This window comes from Sceloporus undulatus, chromosome 3, assembly GCF_019175285.1.
Source record: "Sceloporus undulatus isolate JIND9_A2432 ecotype Alabama chromosome 3, SceUnd_v1.1, whole genome shotgun sequence".
In the NCBI taxonomy this organism is placed as follows: domain Eukaryota; kingdom Metazoa; phylum Chordata; class Lepidosauria; order Squamata; family Phrynosomatidae; genus Sceloporus; species Sceloporus undulatus.
In genome coordinates this window covers 156,571,967-156,598,039 of record NC_056524.1, presented here as the reverse complement: position 1 = coordinate 156,598,039, position 26,073 = coordinate 156,571,967, and the positions used below count along the sequence as shown (strand labels likewise).

Sequence of the window (26,073 nt, the reverse complement as noted above, 5' to 3'; positions counted from 1 at the left end):
TCCTCTCTTTGAACTCAATCTAGATACAATTCCAAAAGTAGCTGGAGGAAAATGGATTTCCTTATAGATAAAATGCCTCTCCTTGGTTGTTTCATCATTGAAATTGTCATAATGAGAGCCTGCGCTTAAAATTTTACCACTCCTGGATCCAATAAACACATGTGAAAGGGGAGTGCATTATCCCTTTTATGTTTGTTGCTGCATGGGGGTTCCTCTGCTCACATGTAAACCATTAGGCTGAAGAACTGAGTTTCTACTATTGTTGAGGAGAGTCTTCTTGAATGGGGAGGCTCTCCTCTTTATAGCACTCCTTTTCCTATCAGGAAAGTGATAGATGCAACATTGGAGGGAACAGAGCTAGCACACTTTCCCTTCTTATGCAGTTACTGCTGTAGCTCTTAGAGAACATCTGAACAGAGATAAGTTTACATTTCAAACCAGGTAATTATGCATTTCACTGAGGCTCCTGTTATTTACAAATTACTTGTGAACCAGACAACCTTGCCAATATTTCCTATGAAGAATATTGCCTGGCAACAAGGGAGAATAAACCTGCCAGGTCCTAAGGTTCTCACCACTGTTATGTGTTCTGTCAAAAAAAACCAAGTAAAACATTTTCTGGTTTGGAGTTCAGTAGTGGAACAGAAGGGGGAGCACTGGAAAATGTAAAGCTTATTATACAGGAGATGTAATTGTCTGGATTATGAGCTAGATTTTGTTGTGATTCCCAAACTCTTCCAGGTCTTCTATGTGTTTTGGATTTCAACTCCAAAAACCCCCAACCAATTTGGCCAACAGCCTGGAATTCTGCTGAAGTCCAAAGCATCTGGAGGACTGAAGTTTGGGAACTACTGAGCTAGAGCTTAAATCATTTTACCACATTGCTTTGTCAAAGTCCCCCCCCCTCCACAGCATTGCAGTTATGGATAGTCAAAGTAATTTCACTATGAGAAGAACAGCAGGAAAGAGTGTGCCCATGCACTGAGTAAAGAAGCACAGTTACCCAAAGCCAGCCAAGTTATTTTGGTATATGTGGGGGAAAAACCCATAAAAAACTATGGATGCCTGCCATGAAAGCCTTCAACTTCACTTTACAAGCACCTTTCCTCAATTACCCAGGCAGTGTACTGCAACAGCAACACACTAAATAACAATTTGCTGTCCCTTTATGACACCCCAAATCTGCTTATCTTAGCCTAAGATAATATCAGTCTGGTTAATGAGAGGCCAGCCTCGATAGCAGTCTCACTGGGCTTTAGGTCTTTATAGCATAGTATCTTGCATATTTCTAAAGTTTCTTATCTAAGCTCCGTTCGACTGTTGATCCAAGGACACGGTAGCTATGCTGTTCCTTCAGGAAGAGCTGGTCAGGTAAGTTTTCATGTTAGTTATTTCTCTGTAATGATTGTCAATGTTACAAAGATGGCATGAGATCTTATATATAAAGTCTGTTTGATTTCTCATCAAAATACAATTCACACTCTGGTAACAGGTTTATGTATAAGGAGTAAAGTTTCAGGAACATTTTGTCTTACATTAATATCTGCACATATGACTTTGCAAAATTTATTGCCTGTCCTGAACTGAGCTTGTGGCTACACCAACACATTGGAATTCAAGCCAGTTGAGTTCAATTTAATTCAGTTGTTACACAGTCCAAAGCAAGTCTTTCTGAAGACACTGGGATGTACATCTGAACAGATGTACACAGAATAGCTTTATTAAATTAATTTGGCCTGAAATGTATAGTCTCCCTGATTCCCCATGGTCTCCTCCTCTTGTCTTTGAAAATCAAAGACACTGACTGAAATATGCAATGTTCTACATAATGGTAATAATGTAATAAAACAAAACACATAGAATAATATTCAATAAAATATTTCCACCCTGAACTCTAAACGTGGCCCCTCTTCCCAGCCAAAATAGAAGAATGGATGCATTCAAGAGTTTTTAATTCTTCACAGATCATCTTGGACTTGCTTCTAGAAATCCTACCAGCCAAGGAGGCCTATGGCATTTCTCTAGCTTTCTACCTACATTTTATTCTTTTAAATCCAAAATCATGATTTTTTTCTGTCTTGTACTTCTTGCATAACCCACTTCTCTTTTATTCCCAATCTTTTCTCAGCACCAGAAAAGAAGAGGCAGGGAATCTCTTACCCCTTCTGAACAGCCTTATTTATATACACACACACATATATTTAAAGAATGTTACTTTTTTCATCTCTTCAGTTTCTTTCTTGAATATAGATAGTTCTTAAACATTGGACTCTTGCTTCTTTTTAAATTTGCTCTCTCTGTCTCTGCCTCTGCCTCTGTCTCTCTCTCTCTGGGTGTATCTGTCACTAGAGTAAGATTTTAAGAAAAAGGTATCTCTAGATAATCCCTAGGAAAGAAGAAATGACAAGCAATTACATGATTTTGCGAACAGATTATAATTTTCAGATGTTCACTTCTGTTAGTAAAATACAATGGAAATGTCAGCTTATTGCTGCCCCTGGACATAACTTAAACATCTAAAGCAAATATACTCTGCTTAATGTCAACATTTTGAAATATTCCGGATGCCTTAATTAAGACTTACCTGTACTTGCTTTTGTTTAATCAGATGATACAATCCCTCACAGCGTTTTCTGCTCTAGAGTTTTACCAAATGCACTGTTAAAAGTTTACTGTGGTTTGATTTCTGCAACTCAGTATGCTACTTTTTCTTTCTGTGCCATGTGATGTCAAATGTTGTTTCTTTTCTCTACCTGGCTCCCAGTGGGACATCAGCCACGTTATGACGCAATAGGGCAAAACTCAACTCTCTACTTTCGTGTTCCTGGAAAAAAGTTTTTTTTGCTGCTGTATTAGGTCCTAACCATTAGGAAATAAATAAATAATTAAAGGCACCTATGAACATTTAGACACCATTTTTTTGCCTCATTCAAATTTAATATTGGAATGGCCTTAACACATCAACCCAAAGTCAGTTTTTTTAGCACTCTGTCCATACCTGGTGTTAGATTTTTTCTGGAAGATTTCAAGAAGTTCCTGGTAGAAAATACAACGTTATTTACCCCAGCCTGTGGTATTTGTAGGTATATTATAGCTGAATATATTTTGTTTGCCTGTTATTTAAGAATATCTCTGTCCCAGTTCTAGTGTCTGCAGCCAACTCTACCTAAAAGTAACTTCAATCCTGGACCTCTAGCATTTGCTTTCAGCTTGAGACACTTTTTAGACGTCAACCAAATTTCTCTACCCATAAGACCATTCCAAACTATTAATCATTTTAGTTTCTATATTCCTTCCTCAATTCTTTGATGCCCTTTGCCAGATGGACAAATGGAGTACACATCCTGGATGAGAAGTAGGCATTATGTGGTCCCCCAGATGTTATTGGATTCCAACTCCCCTCACCATTGCCTGTGTTGGCTAGGACTTACAGGAGTTGCGTTCTATTTGGAAGAACACATTTTGCCCACCCCTGAACCCCTATATTAGAGATGAAATGAATGTATTCCCAGAAATTGTAGTTTGCAAATTCTGGTATCAAATATCGCCAACATTCTCTGAATGTATATTTTGTATAGCTTGATATCTAGCAATATTTCAATTTTAGCTTGACAACATTTGCTATTTGGTTTATTACTGCACCCCCAAATTTAATACCTAGTATATGAATGTATTTATTATTATTATGAAGCATATTATGGCTGACGTGAATGTGTGTGTGTGTGTGTGTGTGTGCATATGCTGTCAACTTGCCTCGCAGCTTATGGTGATCATATGAATTTGATAGTATTTTCATAGAATCATTTTATTAGGCAAGGAATACTTAGAGGTGGGTTTGCCAATTCATTCCTCTGAAATATAACCTACAACACATGACATTCACTGGCAATCTCCCATCCAACTACTAACCGGAACTGGCCCTGCTTAGTTTCCAAGATCAGATGGCATCTGGTACTTCTAAGGTATTTAGGCCATGGCTGACCTTCCATGTAATCGACAATATCATTTTGTAGATACTGACTCTTAAGTGGTTATATGACTATGGGTAGAGGTTTCCATTTGTAGACCTAGAATGTTACCTAAGATCCTTTCATATGAATAAGTGAATAGTAGTGGAAAATATGGATGATCAAATGGGGAGGGACAAAATTATGTTGGATTCATTGCACCAAGTATCTGGGATTTAAGTACAACACTTGGGTAAAATTTCACAGAGTGCCCATAGACCAGGTGCCACCAATTTTCTTTCCATCCAGATGGTGCTGTATTGTAAGTCTAGAAATCCCTGAGACCTATGTTGGCTGGAGCAGCTGAAGGTTGGCCAGCAATCACTGGGCTGAACAAGGTTGTGTGTCATCCTGCAGTGGAGGGATAAGGGAGTGGCTGTTGTTGTGGTTGCGTGCTTTCAAGCTATTTCTGGCTTATGGTTACCCTAAAGTGAAACTATGATGGGGTTTTGATGGTAAGCAACGGTTGCCCGCCTCGCTGGGCAGACCGTTTTGCCGCTAGACGCAGCTGGACTGCAAGCCCCAGAGTGCTCTGGGACTTGCCTGGCTTCCTATTGGTGCGCGGGGCGGAAGGGGCGGCCCTTCTACTCCGCGACGCTCTGGGAGCCGGTTTCGTTGGTGTGGGGCTTCCGGTCCTCCAAGGCTGCCCATTGGTGGGCTGGGCCTTGGAGGCGGGGCCCCGCACAGCATGTAGGGAGGGAGGGGCCTAGGCCTATTTAAGGCCGTGTTGCTGGCCCCTTCCCTCAGTCGGTTGCTTGGCTTCGAGCAGAGCGGAGCCAAGCTGTGGAGGGGAGCAAGTCTTGGTGCTTCTCCTGCCCGCCCACCGCTGTTGTTAGGTGGTTTTTAGTCACAACTTGGTGGCAGCATAGGCCAGGATCTGCACGTTGTGGTACCAGGGCTATGGAGCTCTGGTTTGGGAGTCAATAGGTACCCGGGGGCGAATAGGGCAGGCGTTTGGCCATTGTGGGGGCCAGAATGCAGGAGCGCCTCCCAGTGACTAGGGGCTTTGTGAATTGGTGAACGCAAGACAAGGTTTGTGGTCAAGTTGTGTTCCTTAGCCCCTAGGTCATCCCAAGCACCGGGTGGGTGCCCGGTTTGGATAATCAGACTACATCGGGTGGTTTGATTGCACAGATCCTGACCTTATGCTTTGTGCCAACCCTACCAAATGTTTGCAAATAAAGTTGTGGCCTTACTTCCAACATGTTGTACTGTGGTTATTTGACAGCAACATCTGAGGCAAGAATTATTCAGAGGGGTGTGTGTGTGTAGCCTTTGCTTTCCTCTGAAACAGAGAGTGTATGAATTGCCCAAAGTCAACTAGCAGATTTTAATAGCTGAGTAGGGATTTGAACTCTCCAGTCATAGTCCAGTGCTCAAACTACTATATCATGCTGGCTGTAAATAAGGGAATGTTTGACTTTATATCCCACAGGTTTCTGGTACCATCAAAGCCTGTCATCTTTCGGCCTGAGAGGGAGTGACCAGGCAGGCTCAGTTCCACTAGGGCTAGCCTAAAGAAGAAGCGCCCTCCCTCCAGTCCATCTGCCTTGGTCCAGGCCTCAGAGGGAGAGAATAACCACTGGACCGCATCCCCTTTCCCACCACCATACCCTTCTCCTTTTTTGTCATGTCTTTTAGATTGTAAGCCTGAGGGCAGGGAACCGTCTAATTAAAAATAACAATTGTAAGCCGCTCTGATAGCCTTTAGGGCTGAAGGGCGGGGTATAAATATCATAAATAAATAAATAATAAAATCTGTGGATCGCTACTATAGCCCACTGATTGATTCCCAAAGTGTGTCCAATGAGAAAGCCTGAATAATTAAGATACCATGCTGAATGTTGTTGCTGTTATGTATTTTAGAACTGATTCTGATTTATGGCAACACTAACTTAGGGTTTTCTTGGCAAGATTTATTCAAAGATTTGCCATTTCCTTCTGAGAACAGAACAGGAATATCCAGAACAGATTCCCCGCATAAGGCAACGCTCAACTGTATTATTGGTAAAAATGAATTTGATACTTCACGAGGCCTAGTTTGAGAATATAGATATTTATGTTTACCTGTGGTTTTGTGCTGATATTTCAGTGTGCAACAAATGAAATAAATGGAGGTGAAAGGGTGAAAGTGGGAGGAGAAGAAAAAATGGAGACTTTAAAAAAGCAGTTGAAAGAGTAGGATAATGGAAGACTAATTGGGACTGCCCCTATCAAACTGAGACAGTTGGAAGTATCCAGTTTCCGCTCAACTGGATCATACCAGCTAAAACCCAGAAGAGAAAAAAATAACAATAATAATACAACCCACTAGCTTTTAAACAAGAGGTAATGAAATACATTAAATTAGACTGAGTTTGGGATCTTTTGCACTGAGCGATGGCCTCTCTTTCACTCCACTGTCAGAAGACTCTGGTCCTCTCAGATTTTTTTTATTGCTCAAGTGAATGTATTTGAAAAGATGTAGTGCTGGGATACTGTGAGCTGGGTAACAACCGAAAAATTAGAAGCAACAAATGTTGGTAGGACTCTATTAATTCATTGAAAGCTGAGCAGTACATCTTTCTACATGCAGTGAAAATGTACTATATAGAGTGAAAACTGATGCTGAAAAGCATGTATTTAACATATTCTTCAAAGCAAAAGCTTATACAATCAAAACAATCTGTTCCCCATTAAATTGATGATGTTCTTATTTTTTGCAATATATATATAAATATAGATAGATAGATAGATAGATAGATAGATAGATAGATAGATAGATAGATAGATTTTAGAATTCACAGATGACTAACCACTCAAGAGTGCAACCTCTATCATGCCACTTGCCATCTGGATGCACTTCTACACAATCTTCATTGCCAGCATTATTTGGTTCTCCTGGTGCCCAGTTTGAGTATTGAATGACTTGGCCATTCAGATCTTTAAATATGCCTTCTGTTGCCATGTCATTGATCCCAAGAATTGCTCTTCTGTTGTGCCATGTCACTATCTTCTGGAGGGCTTTGTTCTCGGCGACATCCCTTGGTACAGCAAGCGTGGCACCCATGTGCTCACAGTTGGCTTGTGCAGCATCATAATCACCCTTGGAGCCATCTGTTTTGAATATTTTTTCACCCACAATCACACCATTGGGGGCAAGGAGAACTAGGAGGAAACAGAATCATATGGTTTCAAATCATATGCTTTGTTTACACTGCAAAGAGCCACATGCAGTGATGGGAGTGGTAGGATTTTGGATTTCAATGACAAGGGAAAGGTTCCCCATAAGTAAGCTTTAATGGGTCTCTGTTAGATATAGTCAAACTGCATTGCAAAAAATGAACAAGACAAGATTAATAATTTTATGGACACTTCTTTTGATTTTTGTTTTATACTTTGTAATAGCTTCAACAATGCTATCAACACAGGTTGAACTCTGTCTCTTAATCTCCCTCCTTCCCTCCCTACCTCCCTCTGAGCTTATGGTAATGTAAAAGGATTTCTGTCAATGGCCTGAATATTAGTTCATAATGTGTATGTGTGCATAAGTGTTGGTGTGGATATGACAGAACCTTAGGAGCCAGAACCTTTCTGATTCATCAAGAAATCAGGCAGGTTTAACATGGTGGGACATGGGTGCCTTTTAGGTTTTAGTACCAATCTCAGTAATGTCAGAACACACACACACACACACACACACACACACACACACACACGTACGTCTGAACCCATCAGCTCTTCTAACAGCTATGATATTTCATGGCTAAGCAACACATTTTACTAGGTAGACAACCTTTTTGCCCTATGTCCTTGACTGTCTTAGATTAACCATCTGTCTTTGACATTTTGAAATGTTGTCTTTCTTCTCCAGAACGGTATGATCTGATCATCTTTGATCTCAGCAAGTCTGCTTCTGCTGAACTGACTTTGAGCTGTACTTAGGACTGGGACAGTGTGCAAGGACCATTACAGATCTAACATCACCATCATTATATTCCTATCAAGAGGAATGAGTTCACAAAGTATATTTCTGGTCACCAAAGGCACAGAAATCAAATTATGTCAATGCACATGTGAATCATCTCTTCTGTATGATTTCCCCCCTAATAATGCCTGTTAAATTGAGGACTGAGGGGCTGTACAGACCAGCCATTAAGGGCGGCCTGGGGGCAGAGTCAGAGCATGGCATCCACATGACGCACACCCTGACTCTGCCCCCAGGCCGGTATGATGCCACACGCTGCACCACACGGTGTGTACCACATGGCATGCAGCATCACAGCACTTCCCTGGTGCTGCATTTACATGATGCAACAGCAAAGGAGTGCAGAAAAGCCATGTGCTTTTCAAATAGTACCACCAAGCTCTGTTCTTGCCAATATGAAGAAAATTGGAATGCTTGTATTTGCCAGTTCCTGAAGTTGTTAAAATTTCTGTTTAATTACAGTGTTCTTTTTGCTCTTGTTAAAAATGCAGAATCTAATAGTGTCAATAGAAGAAATCTTCAAACTAAACAAAACTTGACAATATAAATCACATTGGAACCAGCAAAATCATACTCTACCCTTCTTACCTTCCTGGGTTTTGGTGACTGCAGCTTTGAAAATGTCCAGTTGTGCTTGCAAATCCTTTATCTGGGTTTGAAGAAACTGAAGCTCTGAATGAAGAAACAGTTGCATCAGAGTTTCTGGTCAACATCAACTTCCACAAGCAACTTTTTTTTAAAATCAGTCACTATAGGTATCAGTGTCTAGGAAACATGCTTTATGAAAGAACACATCAATTCCAGTTTGAACTGCTCCTACCTACAGTATACAATGAGTGGTTATGTCTTTTATAAAACTGCATAAACAAGAATGTACAGAATTCTGCAAGGATCACTACAGCCATTACAAACTGTCAAATATCTCTCCTCTGAAGATGCCAGCTACAGATGCTGATAAAACATCAGGAATAAACTTTTCAGGAATAGCCTGAAAAACCCACAAAAAACTATGCATGCCAGCCATGAAAGCCTCCGACTTCACAAATGTATCTTTTGTTTGTGTGTTTTATCTTTAGGCTGTTACGTTAAGTGATGTGTGTACTCCCTTTGCACAAAACTACACTGTGAAATTATTAGATCATCTTAAGACTGTACAGTTGATATGCCAAAAGAATTTGAGTTCTAAGGTTAATATGAATGTACACATTATAAACTTAACTAGCACAGGGATGTACCTGAAGGTAGGGCAAACAGAGGGCCTTACCTCTTCCCAAATAAAAATTTGCCACTCCCACACAATTTTTTCTTTAAGTCCCCAAATTTGTAACATTACAACAATTGGAAAATTTATTCGAGCTTTCTGAAATATAGTTTTGGCATCCAAAGAAAAGAGGTAGGCATAGTAACCAAAGGAAAGCAAACACACTGAAGGTAGAATTCTAGTTGTGATTGATTTTCAGCAGCTCACTCTAATGCTAAAAATTTGGGAAATGAAGGAAACGTTTATTTGTTGGGGCAGAATTCTTATTAGGGGAAAGCAATGTCCTTATATGTTAGCTATAATTGTGAGCTAACATGAAAGCAAATTTCAGTAGCATTTGTGTCTTAGTTCCATGTGGAAACCACACTCCACTGGATCACTCTCTCTTTCTGATGCCAGCACAATGGATCTTTTAAAACCCCACAGCTTGGCACCAAATAATACGTGATAGCTATCCACCCACTAACTGAACTGTCTTTGAATTATTAGATGTGCTTATTTTTTTGTTAATGTTTTAAAATACTTGGTAGTGTGTTTGACGTTATTTGTAAAGCATTTCCGGTAACTCTTTGTTGAACACAAATAAAGGAACTTTATTTACATTCATGACTTATAACTGCAACTTTTTAATGGATGTTACTCAAGCTTATGTTACAGTGTATGAATTACTTCAGTTGTTACAAATTTATTACTTTCTCTCACTTGACTTTTTGTGTATTTCTTTCCTGTCTTGATTCACACAGAACTTATACCCAGCTTCTTTAGGTGTTACTTCCTCAGGTTATTTGTTACACTAACAATAAACACAGTTTAGCTTCCTAATCTTAGCTCCTCTTTTATGAATCCTCAGGTGGCTTCTAATATTTCCCATTCTTCCTAGCTATAAATCCTGCAGGATACTAACACACACTCTAAAACTGGACTACTCCTGTCCCTTCTAAAGTTCTTCTCCTGGTCTGGGAGTCTGAATCCCATCCAGGTTGAATCCCTTAATCCTACCTGCACCTCCTTGCAGTTCTAAAACCACCTCTTGCCTCAGCATGTTTTGACACACTCCCTAAATGTAACTGGCTCCTCTTCCTTTTTATAATCGCTCATAATACAGGCATAATAAAACATTCCTATTGGCTGCCCTGAATGTTCTATTATGCCTGCGTTTCTCTACAGTCCAAAACACACTGCAGAAATAATCCAGTTTGAGAATCCTTTAACTGCCCTGGCCCAGTGTTAGGGAATCCTGGGATTAATAGTTTGTGGTACCAGAGCTCTCCGACAGACATGGCTAAATGTGCCTGAAAACTATGTTCCCAGAATTCCCTAGCACTAAACCAGGGCAGTGAAAGTGGTCTCAAACTGGATTATTTTGACAGTGTGTTTTGGACCCTAGTCAGATTTGCTAATTTCAGATCTCTAAACAGCGCACTTGGATAACATCATTGGATAACCTCCAACTGTCCAAATTTGGCAGGGACAGTCCTAGTTAACTCTCTGCTGTTCCATTTTTTTCAGCCGCTTAAAAAATGTCACAGTTTCCCTGTCCTCCTCTCAATTTGCCTTGTTGTCCTCAGTTTCCTTCAGCTGCTGAAAACTGAGTTCAAAATGCAAAAGCCATTTGCACTCAATTAACGCAGGAAGCGGAAAGGAAAGAAGGGGATGGGACCTTGCTCTTCCAGAAGGCTTATGCAAAATCATACTGTTGCAGTCTCTAATAATAATAATAATATTTATTTATATGCTGCCCAATCACGGGGAATCTGGGTGGCATACAACAGAGTGGATAATAGACAGTTCCCTGCCCTCAGGCTTACAATCTAAAAAGACACGACACAAAAGGAGAAGGGAATGGTGGTGGAGAGGGCATCAGATCCAGCAGTTCTTCTCTCCCTCTGAGGCCTGGACCAAGGCAGATGGACTGGAGGGAGGGCTCTTCTTCTTAATAGCTTGTGTGTTCTTCCTCATTAATAACTTTTTTGTCATTTTGACCACACTCGGATGTTATTTGGCCACATGTGTATCAGTTTTCATTTCTGGCATGTTGGAGGATATGCATCTGCTGATAAACAGATTTTTGCATGTGCCTGTTGACTTATGTACCACCTCTGCAATTCACATTTGTAGATGAAATATTTCAGGACTGGCAATTTTTAGACAAGGCAGGAAGGTGAAGCGAGAAGGATGATCAGTCTGAGCTAGATCTTTAAAGACCCAAGTAAATCCTGATCTGGCCATAAGCACCAGCTGGTCCTTGCATTTGTGACCCCTGTTTTATGCTACTAAAACATAGCAGAATCACTGATCTGAAAATTCTTGTACCTAAGAAAAGTCTGATAATTACAGTAGGACTTCCAGTTTTTCAAAACAGTGAGATGGGACAGGACTGGCTGCCACATGAAGCAGGCCTATAAAAGATTTCACTCAAGTCTTTCAAAATGATGGCTTCTCAGAAGAGTTCCAAGCTTCTGTGACATCTCTAATCTGGTGGGAACCCCAAACAATGGAAAATGTTGTGATGGCTGGCCAACTGCTAGGGTGAGATACTGAGTGTTATTGGTGCAACATCCTACTTCCCCCAGCATTTTAATTAAAAGCCATTGTTGTATACCAAATGCTGGAGAAGGTCTGTCTGTGGTATACATGGCTGACACTCACTCTTCCCATCAACATTATGAATTTGGGATTTGGGTATCCACTATTATGTACAAATAGGAGAGACTTTCTTGCCTCTAAATATAGGATAAAGAGTGATGTGTGACAACCTTAATTCATACCAAAAATCAGAATAAATATTCAAGGGTAGCCAGTGGAGCATTGAAGGCTTGCATCATGAGGTTTGTGCATTTTGGTTGTTCAAATAAAGGTGTCACTGCTTTGTGGATTTTGGATGTACAAGTTGGCTTTCAGTTGCTCACATAGTTGTAGTCTTTTTAAAAAATAGTGTACATAATTGGGAATGTAAACCTTTTCTTACTAAGATAGGCATACTAAGATTTAACAGGTGAAACAATAGGTGTTCTGTCTTCTACCAGGTAGTCTCTCTGCCATGAAAGACTGGTTAAGCAAGTTTTACTTTGCAGATAAAAAGAATCTTAGACCTTATTGTTCTCAGCCAGTTAACGAGTGTGTGAATTGCGAGTTAAACTAATTCCTCTGTTGTTTGGAAGTGTAATTAAAACAACATTACACAAATAATTATATTTTATACATACTGCATATTCTCCAATATTTTGCAGACCAAAACTGGGACACATGTGGCCTAGCAAAATCATAGTGTGGTCACTATTGCAAAAGTTATTATTGAGGAAGAATGCACAATTCAGGAGAGGCTGCAGCAGTTTGCTTTTGCCTGAATCTACTAGGATTAAAGGACAAGATCCGATCCATTCCCTCCTCAACTCCCTGCTGAGTTAATTGAGTACAAACTCCTTTTGCACTTTGAACTCAGTTTGTAACAATTGAAGTGAGAACAAAAGGTGGAAGTGGGATAAAGAGAGAGAAATAAGACTTTTTCAAAAGCAGCTGAAAAAGTGGAACAACTTTTCAAGTACTCTTTACATCCATGTCACTGTGGTGTTGCTCTTTCTACCTGAGCTGAAGTATTGCTACTTGAGGAGCTGCCTTCTTGTGTGTTGTTTACCAAGGTTGCACCTGTGGAGGAGCTAACAGTTTTCTGGCGTTGGCCCCTCTTTTTCAGTTCTTCACTAGCATGACCATTAATGGGGAAGACGGCTGATACCTAGATCCCACAACCCCTAAAATGAAATACTTACAGGTACTTCTCAGATTTGTGGTAACTGTATTTATTTTCACATAATCAGAAATAAGAAAAGAAATAAGGTATTAGGATCCAACACTTAATCAGCTCTAGCAGATGTTTAAATGCTAATTTTGTCTTTTGTGAATTGCTTAGCAATGCTACTGCTGTTACTTCTACTACTAATATTGGTGGAGATGTACTTACCTGGAAGTTTATTGTATCCTCTTGATCCCTGTCCTCCTTTTGGTCCAGGAGTGGTGGGTGGTCCCCATAGTGCTTGTATTCCTGGTAATTCTATCATAGAGATACAATTCTATATTACAGAGGTGAACTGATATGTGATTTTATCAGAAAAGTCTGTTCATGCAGTGCCCATCATGGGAGGTTACTTATACTGTAATTCTTCCATCAGAATGCTGTCCCTAATACCAAAAGATTTTGCTTGAGAAGTGTAGCCAAGAGTTCTTTGACAGAATGTCTAATGGGTGTTTGGTACTCCCTGAAGCAGGACCAGCTGTCAGGGACTATTTGCCCATGGTCCTCTAAGACAAAAGCTTGCATCACCACTTGCGTTTTTAATGATTCTGTGTACTGGAAATGTGAGAAACTGTCTTTCTCCAGTAAATTACCAATATGGCCAATATGTGTGTGCAGCCAACCTTGAGACAAAGCAAGAGATTAAATCAGCTTTGGTTTCCAATTAAGTACATTTATTAGTGCCAATCAGGAAGGAATACAGAAATAGGTATTTTTATATGAAAATAAACATACAAACCATTAATTAACAGAACTTATCAAGATCCTAGCTATAAATCACCAAAAGAACTTGAGAGAAGGTCACCCCAGGGCCTTTCTGGAATGGCTTTTCAACTGATGTTTTCTTTTGGTAATTCATGAAAAGACTAAGGGCATTTTTATAGCCAAATGTATACCTCTGGGAGGGGTCCTGGGTAGTTCCAAGGAAGAGAAATTCAAATTGAACAATCAATACCTTTGGAGAAGTTGACTATGTGCCCCATTACTTACACAGGTATCTGTTTAACATAAGATTAAGTCATGGGAAGATGTTGCCTCTATATGTCTGAGCATGACTTTTGTTAGCAGGCATTTCTTAAAAGGGGAAGGGAAGGTTGGTAAGTATACTTTTGTTCACTATTAAGTTCACTATTAAGCCCCATTATGTCACTTGGACAAGTACAAAACTGCATTGAACAGCCAATAAAATAATTCCAGTAGATCACAAAAGCACATAGGACTTTATCACACGGGGAAAACTGGGGGGGAAATCAGCAGTTTAAACAGTGATTATCCCATGCAAAACGTGATATCACACTTAATATTTTCACACACATCACTATTAAACAGGCAATAAAGAGGCAACAAACAGCAACAAATCATTTTTAGGATTTCCCCGTGAATAATTTGTTGCTCTTTATTGCTTCTTTATTGACTGTTTAATAGCAATGCTTATTAAATCTTAAGTTTGATATCACATTTTGCAAGGGATAATTGCTGTTTAAATCTCAGACATAAATATGTAGAAAATGTATAAATTGGTGAAAAGTGCTCATGAAAGTGAAGTTATCAGTGAAAAACACATTAAAATATATCATATTAGAGAAATTGCTTGAAAAAATTGGTGTATTTGACATAATGTGTACAAAATGTATGTGTAAAAACAATGCACACAAAAATGTGTATGAATTTAAATGAACTTTAAATGATCAAAAGTGAGGATGAACTGAATTAAATATTAGATACATTCAAAATGTTCAAGACCAAGTGAATTCAAGACCAAGAGATTGAGAGAAATTGAAACTGAAAGAGGTGTCCATCCCTATTTGAGAAAAACCTGGAAAGAGCAAATTGCCCTGAAACTCTCTGAGTTCTCCAGGTCTGCGTAATCACCATTAGAAAAATTCTGAACTGCCACAATGATGATAATTGCTCACTTAATTGGAGCATCCAGATATGTGCTTAATGTGCTTGATAACTGCCATTGCAAGGCATCAGACATGTTAACATATCAGTATGCAAAGGGATCTTATAGCACCTTTGAGACTAACTGAGCAAAAGATGTTGTAGCATAAGCTTTGGTAGACTTGGACTGCATCTTCAGATCCATACTGATATTTCAGACTAACAGCTATATCAGAATTAGGTAACTTAGGCTGCATCTGCACTGCATAAATAACCCAGGTTGACACAACTTTAACTGCCATGGCTCAATGCTATGGAAATCTGGGAGTTGGATTTTTATGAGACATTTAGGTTTCTCTGACCGAGAGCTCTGGTACCACAAAAAAATTACAATTCCTAGAATTCCCTGGCACTGAGTCATGGCACTTAGAGTGCTGTGAATGTGGATTATTTCTGCAGTAAAAATAATATACAGTGCGCCTGCGTCATACGCGGGTGTGCTTTACGTGACTTGAGCATACGCGCTCAAGCCGCGGGGCGCGCATGGGCGGAAGGGGCGGCGCGTCCCATTCAATTGAATGGGCGCCTGCGCCCGTTGCGCTCTGCGCGCCGCCGCACCACCGTGCTACTGTGCACAAGCCCCATTGTTTCCAATGGGGCTTGAGCATAGGCGGAATTTGCCTTACGTGGAGGGATCCGGAACGGATCCCCGCGTAAGGCAAGGACCTACTGTAATAATAAAATTTATTTATATCCTGCCTCTCTACAAAATGCTATCGGGGCGGCTTACAAGGTTAAAATATACAGTCCAAACCCCCAACTCACCCACTCCCGTTAAATTACAATTAAACTGTGTGGAATTTAAAACATAAAACATACTTTAAAAACAATTCAATAAACTGTGGTGAAGTCAGAGGTCAGCATTTGATTTTCCTTCTGATGGCCAGGGGACTGGCCATCAGTACAGATTCAGCCATAGTTAACTGATCATCATTATGTAGACAGATCTTTTAGCACCTCTGAGACTAACTGAAAGAAAGAGGTTGGCAGCATTGGCTGTCATAGACAAAGGGGCCAAATAGACCGCGCCGAAGAGGTGGCTTTAAGCTGCCCCTTCCAAAGACAGATTGGGGCCATGACAACTGCACATTGTGGCCCCAAGCCACCTTGAAGCCACCTAAAAAAGGAGCGCAAAGAGTTTCTCATTTTTAGGGCAGCTAAAAGCCAGCTTTTCCCACCTGCTGAAGCTGGAAGCCGGCTTGAAGCCAGTCTGATGGTGTGCAGCATGTAAGCACCATGTGGACGGAGCACCTGGAAGTCAGCCCATGTGTGAGTGTCTGGCTGTCTTGAAGCAGGCTTCTGGGCATCTTGGAGGCATGCATCGTCTGTGCACCATCCCCCTAAGCTGCCTGGAAGATGGCTTTTTATGCCGATGTATTTCGCACCAAAGTAGACTTTAGTATACAAAATTGCATGCTGCCAATTTCTTTTTTTCAGTTACTCTCAAAAGTGCTACAAGATTTCTCTACATACTGATTCTACAGACTAACACAGCTATATCTTTAAATTCTACTTCTATTTGATGGTCAGCTCACTTTAGCTCATTTCACTATTTTATGCACTCTGTCGTAAATTTTATCAAGGCAGAAAAAAAGCGATAGGGGATAATTAGCATGATCCTTAAGGAGAGTGAGACAAATCTCACAGTTGAATCCTATGCATGGGAAGTGCATAACATTGTAACCTTAATGTTCCTGAAGCTGAAGCAACTGAACATATGAAGTAACTAAATAGTGTTTACAATGATGGGGCAGGATGAGAACTAAAGTACTAGAAAAACTTGAGCAAATATTTTATAAAGATTTGTCAATGTCTTACAATACTAGTCCAGCAAGTTCTGGCAAAACAATATACAATTCATTTTAATCTCTAGGGCTAACTATTAGAAGAATCTTGCCATTAAATCTCACTCCTTATGGCCAATTACCCTCACAGATATATATATATATATTTGCTATCCCAGTGAAATTCAAATAACTTTTATATGCATGCTCTAGTGCAGGATAGTCTACTGGCAGCATTTGGTGCACTTATTTGGCCCCTGGTATCCCCATCAGGTTTTAATGAAGATAAATGTTGAGGATATGAAATGATGTCTAGCTTCAGGAAAAAGAGCAATGAACATAAATAATCTTCATATAGTTCTGTGTTGCTCTTGGATGTGCAGCCTGAGGACTTTATCATACAAACCTTTACATCTTCTATTAAAATTAGAAAATAATGTCTTTGGCAATGCTCATCATATGGTGCCGTAGCCATATTGTCGCTGCTCCACTCTTAGACATCTCTTTTTATTAATGGGAAACACCCATCAATAAGGTCCCAAACATTTGGATCATGTGTCCCATTCCCATTCCCTCTCTCTCTGCCATTCCCTATTTCAGAACAGGCTTTTCTATGTGTCCCTAGGCTGCCAAAGGAGGAATGACTTCTTCTTCTTCATGAGGCGGCAGTCATTCCTTCTCTGACAGGAGGAAGGGGAAAGAAGTGGGGAAGACAGTAAGGTGGGGTTAAAGGGAATGAGGAAGGGAGTGTGCAGCAATTATCAATGGCCTAAAAAGCCCTGCCCCACTATTGAAGAGAGACATAGTATTAAAAGTTCCCAAACTGGCATGTTTTTGAGATGCTTTTTTTTTTTTAAATGATGCAATTACTGCAAGACCGAGGTGGAACTGAGGCTCATGTGATAAAGTCCTAAAAGACAAAGTTGCATTTTGTTGCTGAAGTATGTTGCTTCATCCAATTGCCACATACCATCAAAGCAAATGTACTCCATATTGGGGAAACTTAATTTTGATTGGATGGTTAATATGGTAAAACACCCATCAGCCCAACTTAGCATAGCCTATGGTGAGAGATGTTGGGAGCAGGAATCTAATCGTACCTCAAATGACATCAGGTTAACTATCTCTGTTTTAGATGATGCCATCTTTGTTATAGATCCTGTCCTTGAGAAATGTAAACTATTCTGTCTCCAGGACCTGTTATAGAAGAACAAGGTGGACTAAGATATTACAAAGATAGTCTACCTTCATCCTAGTACAAGGAGGAGTGCTCTGTCCCTTTTAAAATTTTAGTACCTTGCTCTCCATTTTCTTCCTTGGAACTTCTCTCAGGAGGTGAACATATAACTAGCGTACAAGCATTTGGAAACCATCCTGGAACAATGCGACGTGCAGCTGAGCTGGTAGTTTTTTGGGTGGGCACAGCCAGGATAAGTGAAGAAAGAATTAGAAGCACCAACATGGTCTAGATATATGGTCTGGAGTAAAAGAAAAGGACATTTAAAAAATTCTGTTAGGTGAACTGTCATACTAGAATTATAGAATCATAGAATCATAGAGTTGGAAAAGACCACAAGGCTCATCCAGTCCAATCCTCTGCCATGCAGGAAATCTCAATCAAAGCATCCCCAACAGATGGCCATCCAGCTACTGTTTAAAGGCCTCCAAGGAAGGAGACTCCACCACACTCTGAGGGAGTGTGTTCCACTTTCGAACAGCCCTTATTGTCAGAAAGTTCCTCCTAATGTTGAGGTGGAATCTGCACCTCAGTTGAGATGGGTCTGCACCTCAGTTGTCTGTAGGACCACCCCACGCAATTAATTCCTATCCTAATTAGGTAATTCTAATTCACTTCTGTCCATGCAAGGTCCCTGAGCACATAGATGCACTTTCTCCAGTACAAGTGGGTGCTATTTACTCTTATAGCAAATTGTATATATCCTGTACTTTCTAGAAACACTAAAGTGATAGCAGAAATACTGTCTCCATACCAGGACTAATTTGCACACGTATGAAAGTTTCCAGGGAAGTAGAAATGACTAAACACCGTAATAGGCACCTGGGAGTGAGTCTATAGATACTGTATTATGCTATATGATGGTCTTGACAGGGCATACCGAAACAAGAAATACTCTCTCATTTTCCTGTAATATAGGGAACCCTCTTCTACTTCCCTTCACATCCATTATAATAATGAGAACATGGATTAATAAATCAAAATAAGCAAATGTTGGTTCTAAACAATTTAGTTTACACCAAAAATAATAATCATTATATATATATAATTTATATAAATAATTTATACCTGTTGAAATTCTTTCTAGGATCCAAATGACTAGTTAGGAGTCATGACCATGTTCCACAGAAGTTTGAACGAAAATAATTTGGCAGATATTCCAGTTTCCATTTATAGGCTATCAATTATATAACTTTGTTTAACCATTTTAACAATAAATATTCTGGCTCACAATCTTCAAGGCACCTTCTCCTGAGCTAATCTGCAGCTTTCCAGTAAAACTTCTCAACAAGACTGTGACATCCGGGTTACTGCCTTACAGTATATGTGGCTCACAAGAGAAACCTAAACACAAAGAAACAATTGTCCTGTCATGGAAAATAGAAGCAAAGATCAATCAAGCTTTTCACTTCTGACGGAAAGCAAATGCTTATTAACCCATTGCAGCAATGAGACTTCTCTGAAGAACTGGAATTTGACTTACTGATCCATAACTTGAAATCCATAGCTGATCAACCAGCTGCATGAGTTCAATGCCATGTGTTCCTAGTGATTTATTTCTCTCAAATGCTTGGAGAGCCTTTTTAACTGGATTTAGCAAAATTATGGATTCATCTTCAGTTGATTCTTCCTTGAAGGTATCTGACATTGTTTCATTTTTTAATAGTGTTCCTCAATGTGCTGCTTCCTTCCTCTTTTTATTTCTCCTTGATCATTTGTGCCCCCCCCCCCCCCCGTTTGTCATATAACATCCTCTTTTCAGTTCCCTTTCAGTTTCTCAGATCTTACCAAAGAGGTTCTTCTCTTTGTATTGTCTTCTATTTATTTACACTGATTATTACAATAGTTCTATTTCTCCTTGTGTACATCAGGCTGAACAGTGGCATTCAGGATTCTGATCCTTTTTCTGTTACCTCTTATTTTTCTGTCTTGTCTTTTATTCATCCATCAGTGAGTGAGGCTTTTGTTTCTTTTTGCCTACAAATAGCTGCTTTTTGCATTCTCCCTGATAAAGTCCCTAGTTTCAGCCCAGAGGCTTTTACCAAAATGCACTCACAGATGACTTTGAATTTCACCAATCTCCACTTTTCTTATGATTTCTATTTTGGTGGTCACACTTCTAGATCTATCCGTTTTAAAAACATGCTTGGGGTTGCCAGTAAGGCATGTTTATTTGCTTTCCCCCTTTCTCTCTGTTTTCACACATGCTCTTGAAACAAACAGGCTAACTTGGTTTTGGCACTGAAGTCTTTGTTTAATATTTAGGGGTCTTATATTTAAAGTAATGTTATGTTTATATCTAAGATGACAAACATTCTGGAGTGAATTGAACAGATCCTTGACTAGTCAATGTAGTAGAGTGGGTACAACAGTACTGGAATGAATAAAGAGTTAAAATTTTTGTAGAAAGGGCCAGAGGCACCATGGCAAAGAGAACCTGCTATAGTCGTAGTTCTTAACATAGATATAGAAGCTCTGGGAGTCATTTCTGTTTCAGGCAAAAATAAACAGTCCAAATTACTTCTTGATAAGTGGCAAATCTTCTTATAAAAGCCCAAAATTGTACCTGAATCAGAACAGCAACATGAAAAATAAAACATTGAAGTCTTTTAAGGGGTTTGAATGAAAGGTCACGACTGGTATGAGGTGCTCATTGAGAAACTAAGTGGCTATACAGACTCGCACTTTGTCCCGGCCTGTGAGTGAGGTGACGGCTGAGCATCCACTCGCTCCAAGCCCTAAGAATGCTTCCTGGGTGCCATTTTGGTGCACACCCTTCTAGATGGCATGTGCCATCATGACGCATCTCTGGTGCAGCACCTAAATGGCATAACGCTGAAGGGGTATCATCATGGCATGCCAGTGTGCATATGAATCCCCTTGCAGAGAGCTAAAAATAAGCTACTTTTCACAGCTTTTTTTTGCTCCCTGCAGGGTCAGTGTCGCTGCGTGCGGTTGCTGTGGCACCGATCCAGGGCAAAAAGGGGCAGCTGCATGCTGCCCATCTGTATAGCCCCTAAGACTGTTTTTATGAGTCCACCTTGACCTGATGGATATTTTCTCAAATGGGGATGCAGGCTTCCAACTTGGCTGAAAAAGACAGAACTGCAACTATATAGGTTCAGGAAGCCTCCTTCTACCAATAGCTAGACTGAGTCAGTTCAGGTCAGACTGACAACTTCAGGTCAGGCTTGTTTGCTGAAACAACAAGAAATGTATGACTTGTTTCTTCTTTCCCTTGCTCTCTCCTCAACTGCATATAATGATAGATTTTCATTGTGATATATAGCACTATAGCTATTCATTGTCTTTCTAAGATCCAGAAATAGCAGACATCTTAAATTACTGGCAGAAATTAAAGCTGGGTATTCCCTTCTACCTTCCCCTCCAGTACAATGGACACTTGCAGTACTCCAGCATTCTCTCATGGTCAGTTTGTGTTTAGCAGAGGCCAGAGGAGCTCCTGACCAGCATTTGCCTGTAGTTTCACAGCTGGGAGAAAAGAACAGAGGATCTCCAGCAAGTCATTAGGCTTACCTTTGAAGTGTGCTCCAATGATGAAAAGTTCCATTGCAATGTGTAGAAGGCAGTCATTGCACAAAGAGGTATTGAATACCTCCTTTGTCCACAGCCAAAAACGCACATATACTGGTATAATAGGAAATTGCATTACAGCCAGTAGATATTAGGCCTGGGAAACCATGCTGGACTTAATGAAATCCTAAATGGTGGACATACCAGGAGAATAGGCTCTAGGAAGAGTTGAATGCACAGTGATCAAATGCAGGACGACCAGCCAAGTAACTTGCTGGGTGAGCTAGAATATAGTCAGTGATCTTCATAGTCCTTTTCTTCACCCTCACCACCTACTCAATATGTTTAATATGATCTAACAAATAAAATTGGGTCTAGTGTTTTGACTCACTCCCTCTTCATTACAGCCTACAGAAACATATTCTGGAAGGGTATTCACCAGACTGCTTTCCTAAATGTTAGAGTAGAGGTTAAGCGCAAACAAGAGTATTTCCTATGTAAAATGTTAGAGGAAACTTAGTTGCATCTTGTCGTATTTTTATATTAAATATGTATACCCCCTTTTGGCCTATACTGGTTGTTGACTTAAATAAGAAAGGTTTGGTAATTTAAAATATGCTAAATGAATACATTGATTGTTTGCAGGCATAAAATATTAACAACTGGGGGGGGGGGAGAGAAAGAAGCCAAACCCATGACTGTAAAATGATAAGCAACAGGAGGCTTATATTAACAATTACTGTCTTAGACTTGCATTTTGGAAAATATTTATTAGTAACCTAAAAGCCAGCAATGAACAAGCTTGCTATGAATGAGGAAAGAAACTGCTCCTTATAGTTATAATCTCATGTCAGATTGGAGGATATAGCAGAATAAGATCAAAAGATGATCTAATTATGGGAGGGAGAAAACCCTTATAAGATAGGATGGCTTTGAGATATCTTGGTCCCAGGCTGTTCAGGTCTTTAAATATGAGTAAAATGAGAGATGTATTTTGGTGTTTTTGTGGCACAAAGCATTGTTAAGCTGTGTGTTGCTTTTTAAAAAAAGGCTTGTATTTGTCCTGCTGATGTGTTTCAGAAAAACCTTTCTTTATGAACTGATTCTTCTGTTTCCCTTTTTCAGTAGCCAGAGTTTCTAGCATTGAATTCCTGCAATCTGTGGTTTATTATGTTCTGAACTATGAAAAAGTTTCATATTCTTCTTAAAAGTGTTCTCATGAAGAGTGCATGGCAAACCAGGAACCTGCACAGTTGCCACATGGCCATTCAAAACTGTAGAAGACTGCTTGAGTTTCAACAACAACAACAACAACAACAACAACGAAAAACCCACCTAGGGATTCTCAAACACTACCAAGCTGCAAGCCTTAGCCCCCCTCCGAAGTCTGAATCTCTTCAGGATAGGAGACAACTGCAAGAAGGTGGACATGTGCCCTGTGAGCTCCATGGAACCCTCTTTTTACAGTCCCCACATGACCTATCACATATTCTGCCACCACTTTCTGCACCACCAAAACCACAGCAGTTTGTCCTCCTCCTGTTGACCCCTTTAGCAAGGGAATAAAGAAAACCAACCTGCCCTGTGATTTCCTATAGTGCTCTAAAACCCTTATTCAGAGCCACTGCACTTTCTGTTGAATTTTGGCAGGAACATCATCAGCAGCAGAAGATGAAGGGTGCAGCCTGAAGCATTAGCAATAGCACAGTGTGAGCCATCAAATATCAAGGCTGTTCTTTATTTCCATTTTTATTTAAAATTGTATTGGAAGTACTAAATCAGAAGACTGGACATGACCCATTAATGCAAGGGGCCGAGATAAAAGGAAATAATTACAGGAAATAATTTTGCAGACAATTTAGTTATCCTTTTGGAAGAACCCAGTGACAATATGGAGAGACCTCTGGTGACATTAAGAGAATTTGATCATTGTTCAGGCTTCAAGATAAATCAAGAAAAGACGGTAATGATGACAATGAAAATGACAAAGGAAGAAGAACTAGAAATCTGGATTTAAAGTGGGAAAAAAAGTTAAATAGTTAGGATTACATTTAACCAAAAAAAGAACTTAGAGCAGTTTGAAACAATTATCAAATGCCACAAAGTTGTCCATCCCTGCACTGAATCAAATGAGCCTTCTGCCATCAAAATATACAATTTGTACACATCTAGGTTATGGCTGTTTGGCTTTATCAAACCCTTTACTGGTTTCAGACACTGAATTTTGAAATGTGATAGTCACATTTAGACGTTGTTGAAGCATGATAAACAAACATGTGAAGAGAAGGAATGTGTAGCCTTGTCTCCTCCACAATCAATTCTGTTGCTCTCCTACACATGGAAGGTAACATTTTGAACCAGAGAGCATCCATTTTCTATGGAGTTTCTGCACATGAGTGGGAAATGTGATTTTCCAGGATTTCAGCATCAGAGAGCATCCCTAGACATAGGAGACTTTCCTCTTCAGACTTAACACCATCTGCATATAGGAGTTGGTGCAACTAGAGAGAAAGGGAAACAGGGGAATAACACCTCCTTTCCTTTGATGTTTATTCAGCATGCATAAGCAATGCCTTCATTGGGCTCATTGGAAGACAGGGTTTTCTCTGAAACCCATATAAGTTTTTAAAGCATCAGTGACTCGCTAGTTTGTTTGGCTCCTAGTTTGCTGTTAATCTTCTTGCTATATATGATATGCTTGTTTTCAAAACAATCCCTTTCTTTGACATTTGGTGACATTGGTTTTCTGCCAAGATTGTGAAATTCTGAATTTCTTCCTTGTATTCATGAAGAAGTTTCTTTACATAGAAACAAAAACTGTACTATATTGTATTGCGTCAAGAAATCCCCAGACAAATTAATCTTTAGGTTTGCTTCCTCATCCTTTGGGGTTTGCTGAAGAATCATAAAACTATCTGATTGGTCTGTATTCCCCAAAGCCAAATTATTCTCATACAACTGCTTAGTTGCTATAAGTCAGAGAAATGTCAATTTGTTCAGTTGCTCAGTCCAGAAAATTAGTTTTGCTGAGCCTCATCTAGAACACCAGAAATCTGAGAGTATGTGAGCGATGGTGACTGTTTCTCATTTCTGTTGTTTAAACAAGAACTGTATCATTTTTGTGATATCTTCGATAGTATTTAAGTTCTGTACTGAATTTCTCAGCATTGTGAATAGAATGAATTATATGATTAATATTACAGTTAAGGTAGTTATTTGATATTTTATTTTATTAGTACATTTTGAAGTTCTACATCTGGTTATTTTTAGCTATCTCATCATACAAACTGCAAACAAGATGGAAAATAATGGCTTGAAGTAGAGTTGCAAGCCATGGCTTCGACAAGTGCCGTGTATGCAAACCAAAACATGAATTGGGAACAAGTTGTAGAATCACCCAACTGCAAATATACATTGTTGTGAAGATCTGCTTAGTGGTGGGTATAATTCAAGTTCTCTTTCAAGGAATCTTACCTTCCATTACAGATCCCCCCCCCCAACCTGAGTATTCTTGGTAAGTTTCCAAAACAATCCATTGTATTTGAAAAATACAAATACAGCCTAATAGTTTGGTGGGGAAGAGTAGACATATTAGTTTGTTGCAAGAAAGTGACAAAGATTCTTGTGTTACATTAAAGATTAACAAATTTTATATGGAATTAGTTTTGTGGACCGCAGCCCACTTCATCAGATGCCATTTGGCATCAGGTGCCATTAAACTCTTTGCTGAATAGAATAATACTCCTTCACAACACTGTCATTGCTTCCAGTTTTACCCCAGCTATGAACACCTTATTTCCCTGACTTGTGCTTATTTATCTATTTACTTTCTACATTTATACCTTGCCTTTCTCCTGAGGTGGGATACAAGGCAGGTTACAGAAATTTCAGACAAGGATATGTTAAAGTTCTATGTTACATAAGTTTAAAAATGAATTAAATAATTATATTATATTTTTCCAAAAAACATAATTAAAACAGATTAAACACATTGAAAATATAATTTAACAAGGAAATACAGAACAGTACTTCATACAAACTAAAGGTAAAGGTTTTCCCTTTGACATTATTGTCATGTTGTGTCTGACTGTAGGGGGCAGTGTTCATCTCCGTTACTAAGCTAAAGAGCCAGCGTTGTCAAATATGATCCCATGGTCATGTGGCTAGTATGAATGGATGGAATGCTGTTACCTTCCCACCAAAGTGTTACCTATTTATCTACTTGTATTCTTACATGTTTTCTAACTACTAGGTTGGCAGAAACTGGGACTAGTGATGGGAGTGCACTCTGTCTCATGGCACTTGGGTCTTCAACTGCTGACCTATCAACCTTGCAATCGTCAAAGTCAGCATCTTAATTGCTGAGCCACTGTGACTCTGTTATAAACACTACTGGTACGTAAAGTTAACTTTCACTGGCCTTCTTGAGTAAAAAGATCTTCACTTGCTGGCAGAAATAGAGCAGGGAGAGGGGCCATCAGACTTCCCATGGAAGGGACTTGCTCAGCCTGGGAGCATCATGGAGAAGGCTCTTTCTCTTGTCCTCGCC

At 39.7% G+C, this 26,073-nt stretch overlaps 2 protein-coding genes across 5 annotated transcripts in view; both read right to left on the bottom strand.

The window, feature by feature from the left end:
• LOC121926319 (pulmonary surfactant-associated protein D-like) overlaps window positions 1-2,736 on the bottom strand; it is an 11,250-nt gene extending 8,514 nt beyond the window's left edge. Inside the window, exon 1 of the mRNA XM_042459198.1 lies at window positions 2,585-2,736. The gene's annotated coding sequence lies outside the window, so the exon portion shown is untranslated. The remainder of the gene's footprint in view (window positions 1-2,584) is intronic.
• On the bottom strand, window positions 2,729-25,688 carry LOC121926323 (pulmonary surfactant-associated protein D-like). 4 transcript variants are annotated; one of them, XM_042459205.1, is made up of 6 exons: window positions 19,059-25,688; window positions 18,050-18,231; window positions 13,194-13,283; window positions 8,563-8,646; window positions 6,803-7,154; window positions 2,729-2,824 (listed from the first exon to the last, which is right to left on the bottom strand). In XM_042459205.1, the coding sequence occupies exons 2-6, from the start codon at window positions 18,213-18,215 to the stop codon at window positions 2,803-2,805; spliced, it is 714 nt and encodes a 237-aa protein (XP_042315139.1). In that variant the 5' UTR covers window positions 18,216-18,231; window positions 19,059-25,688; the 3' UTR covers window positions 2,729-2,802. The 4 variants fall into 4 exon arrangements, with proteins under 4 accessions (XP_042315139.1, XP_042315141.1, XP_042315140.1 ...); XM_042459207.1 differs by lacking the exon at window positions 2,729-2,824 and having other exon boundaries at window positions 6,047-7,154; window positions 19,059-19,334; window positions 19,474-25,688; XM_042459206.1 differs by lacking the exon at window positions 2,729-2,824 and having other exon boundaries at window positions 6,047-7,154; window positions 19,059-19,334; window positions 21,528-25,688.
• Window positions 25,689-26,073: the final 385 nt, after the last annotated feature.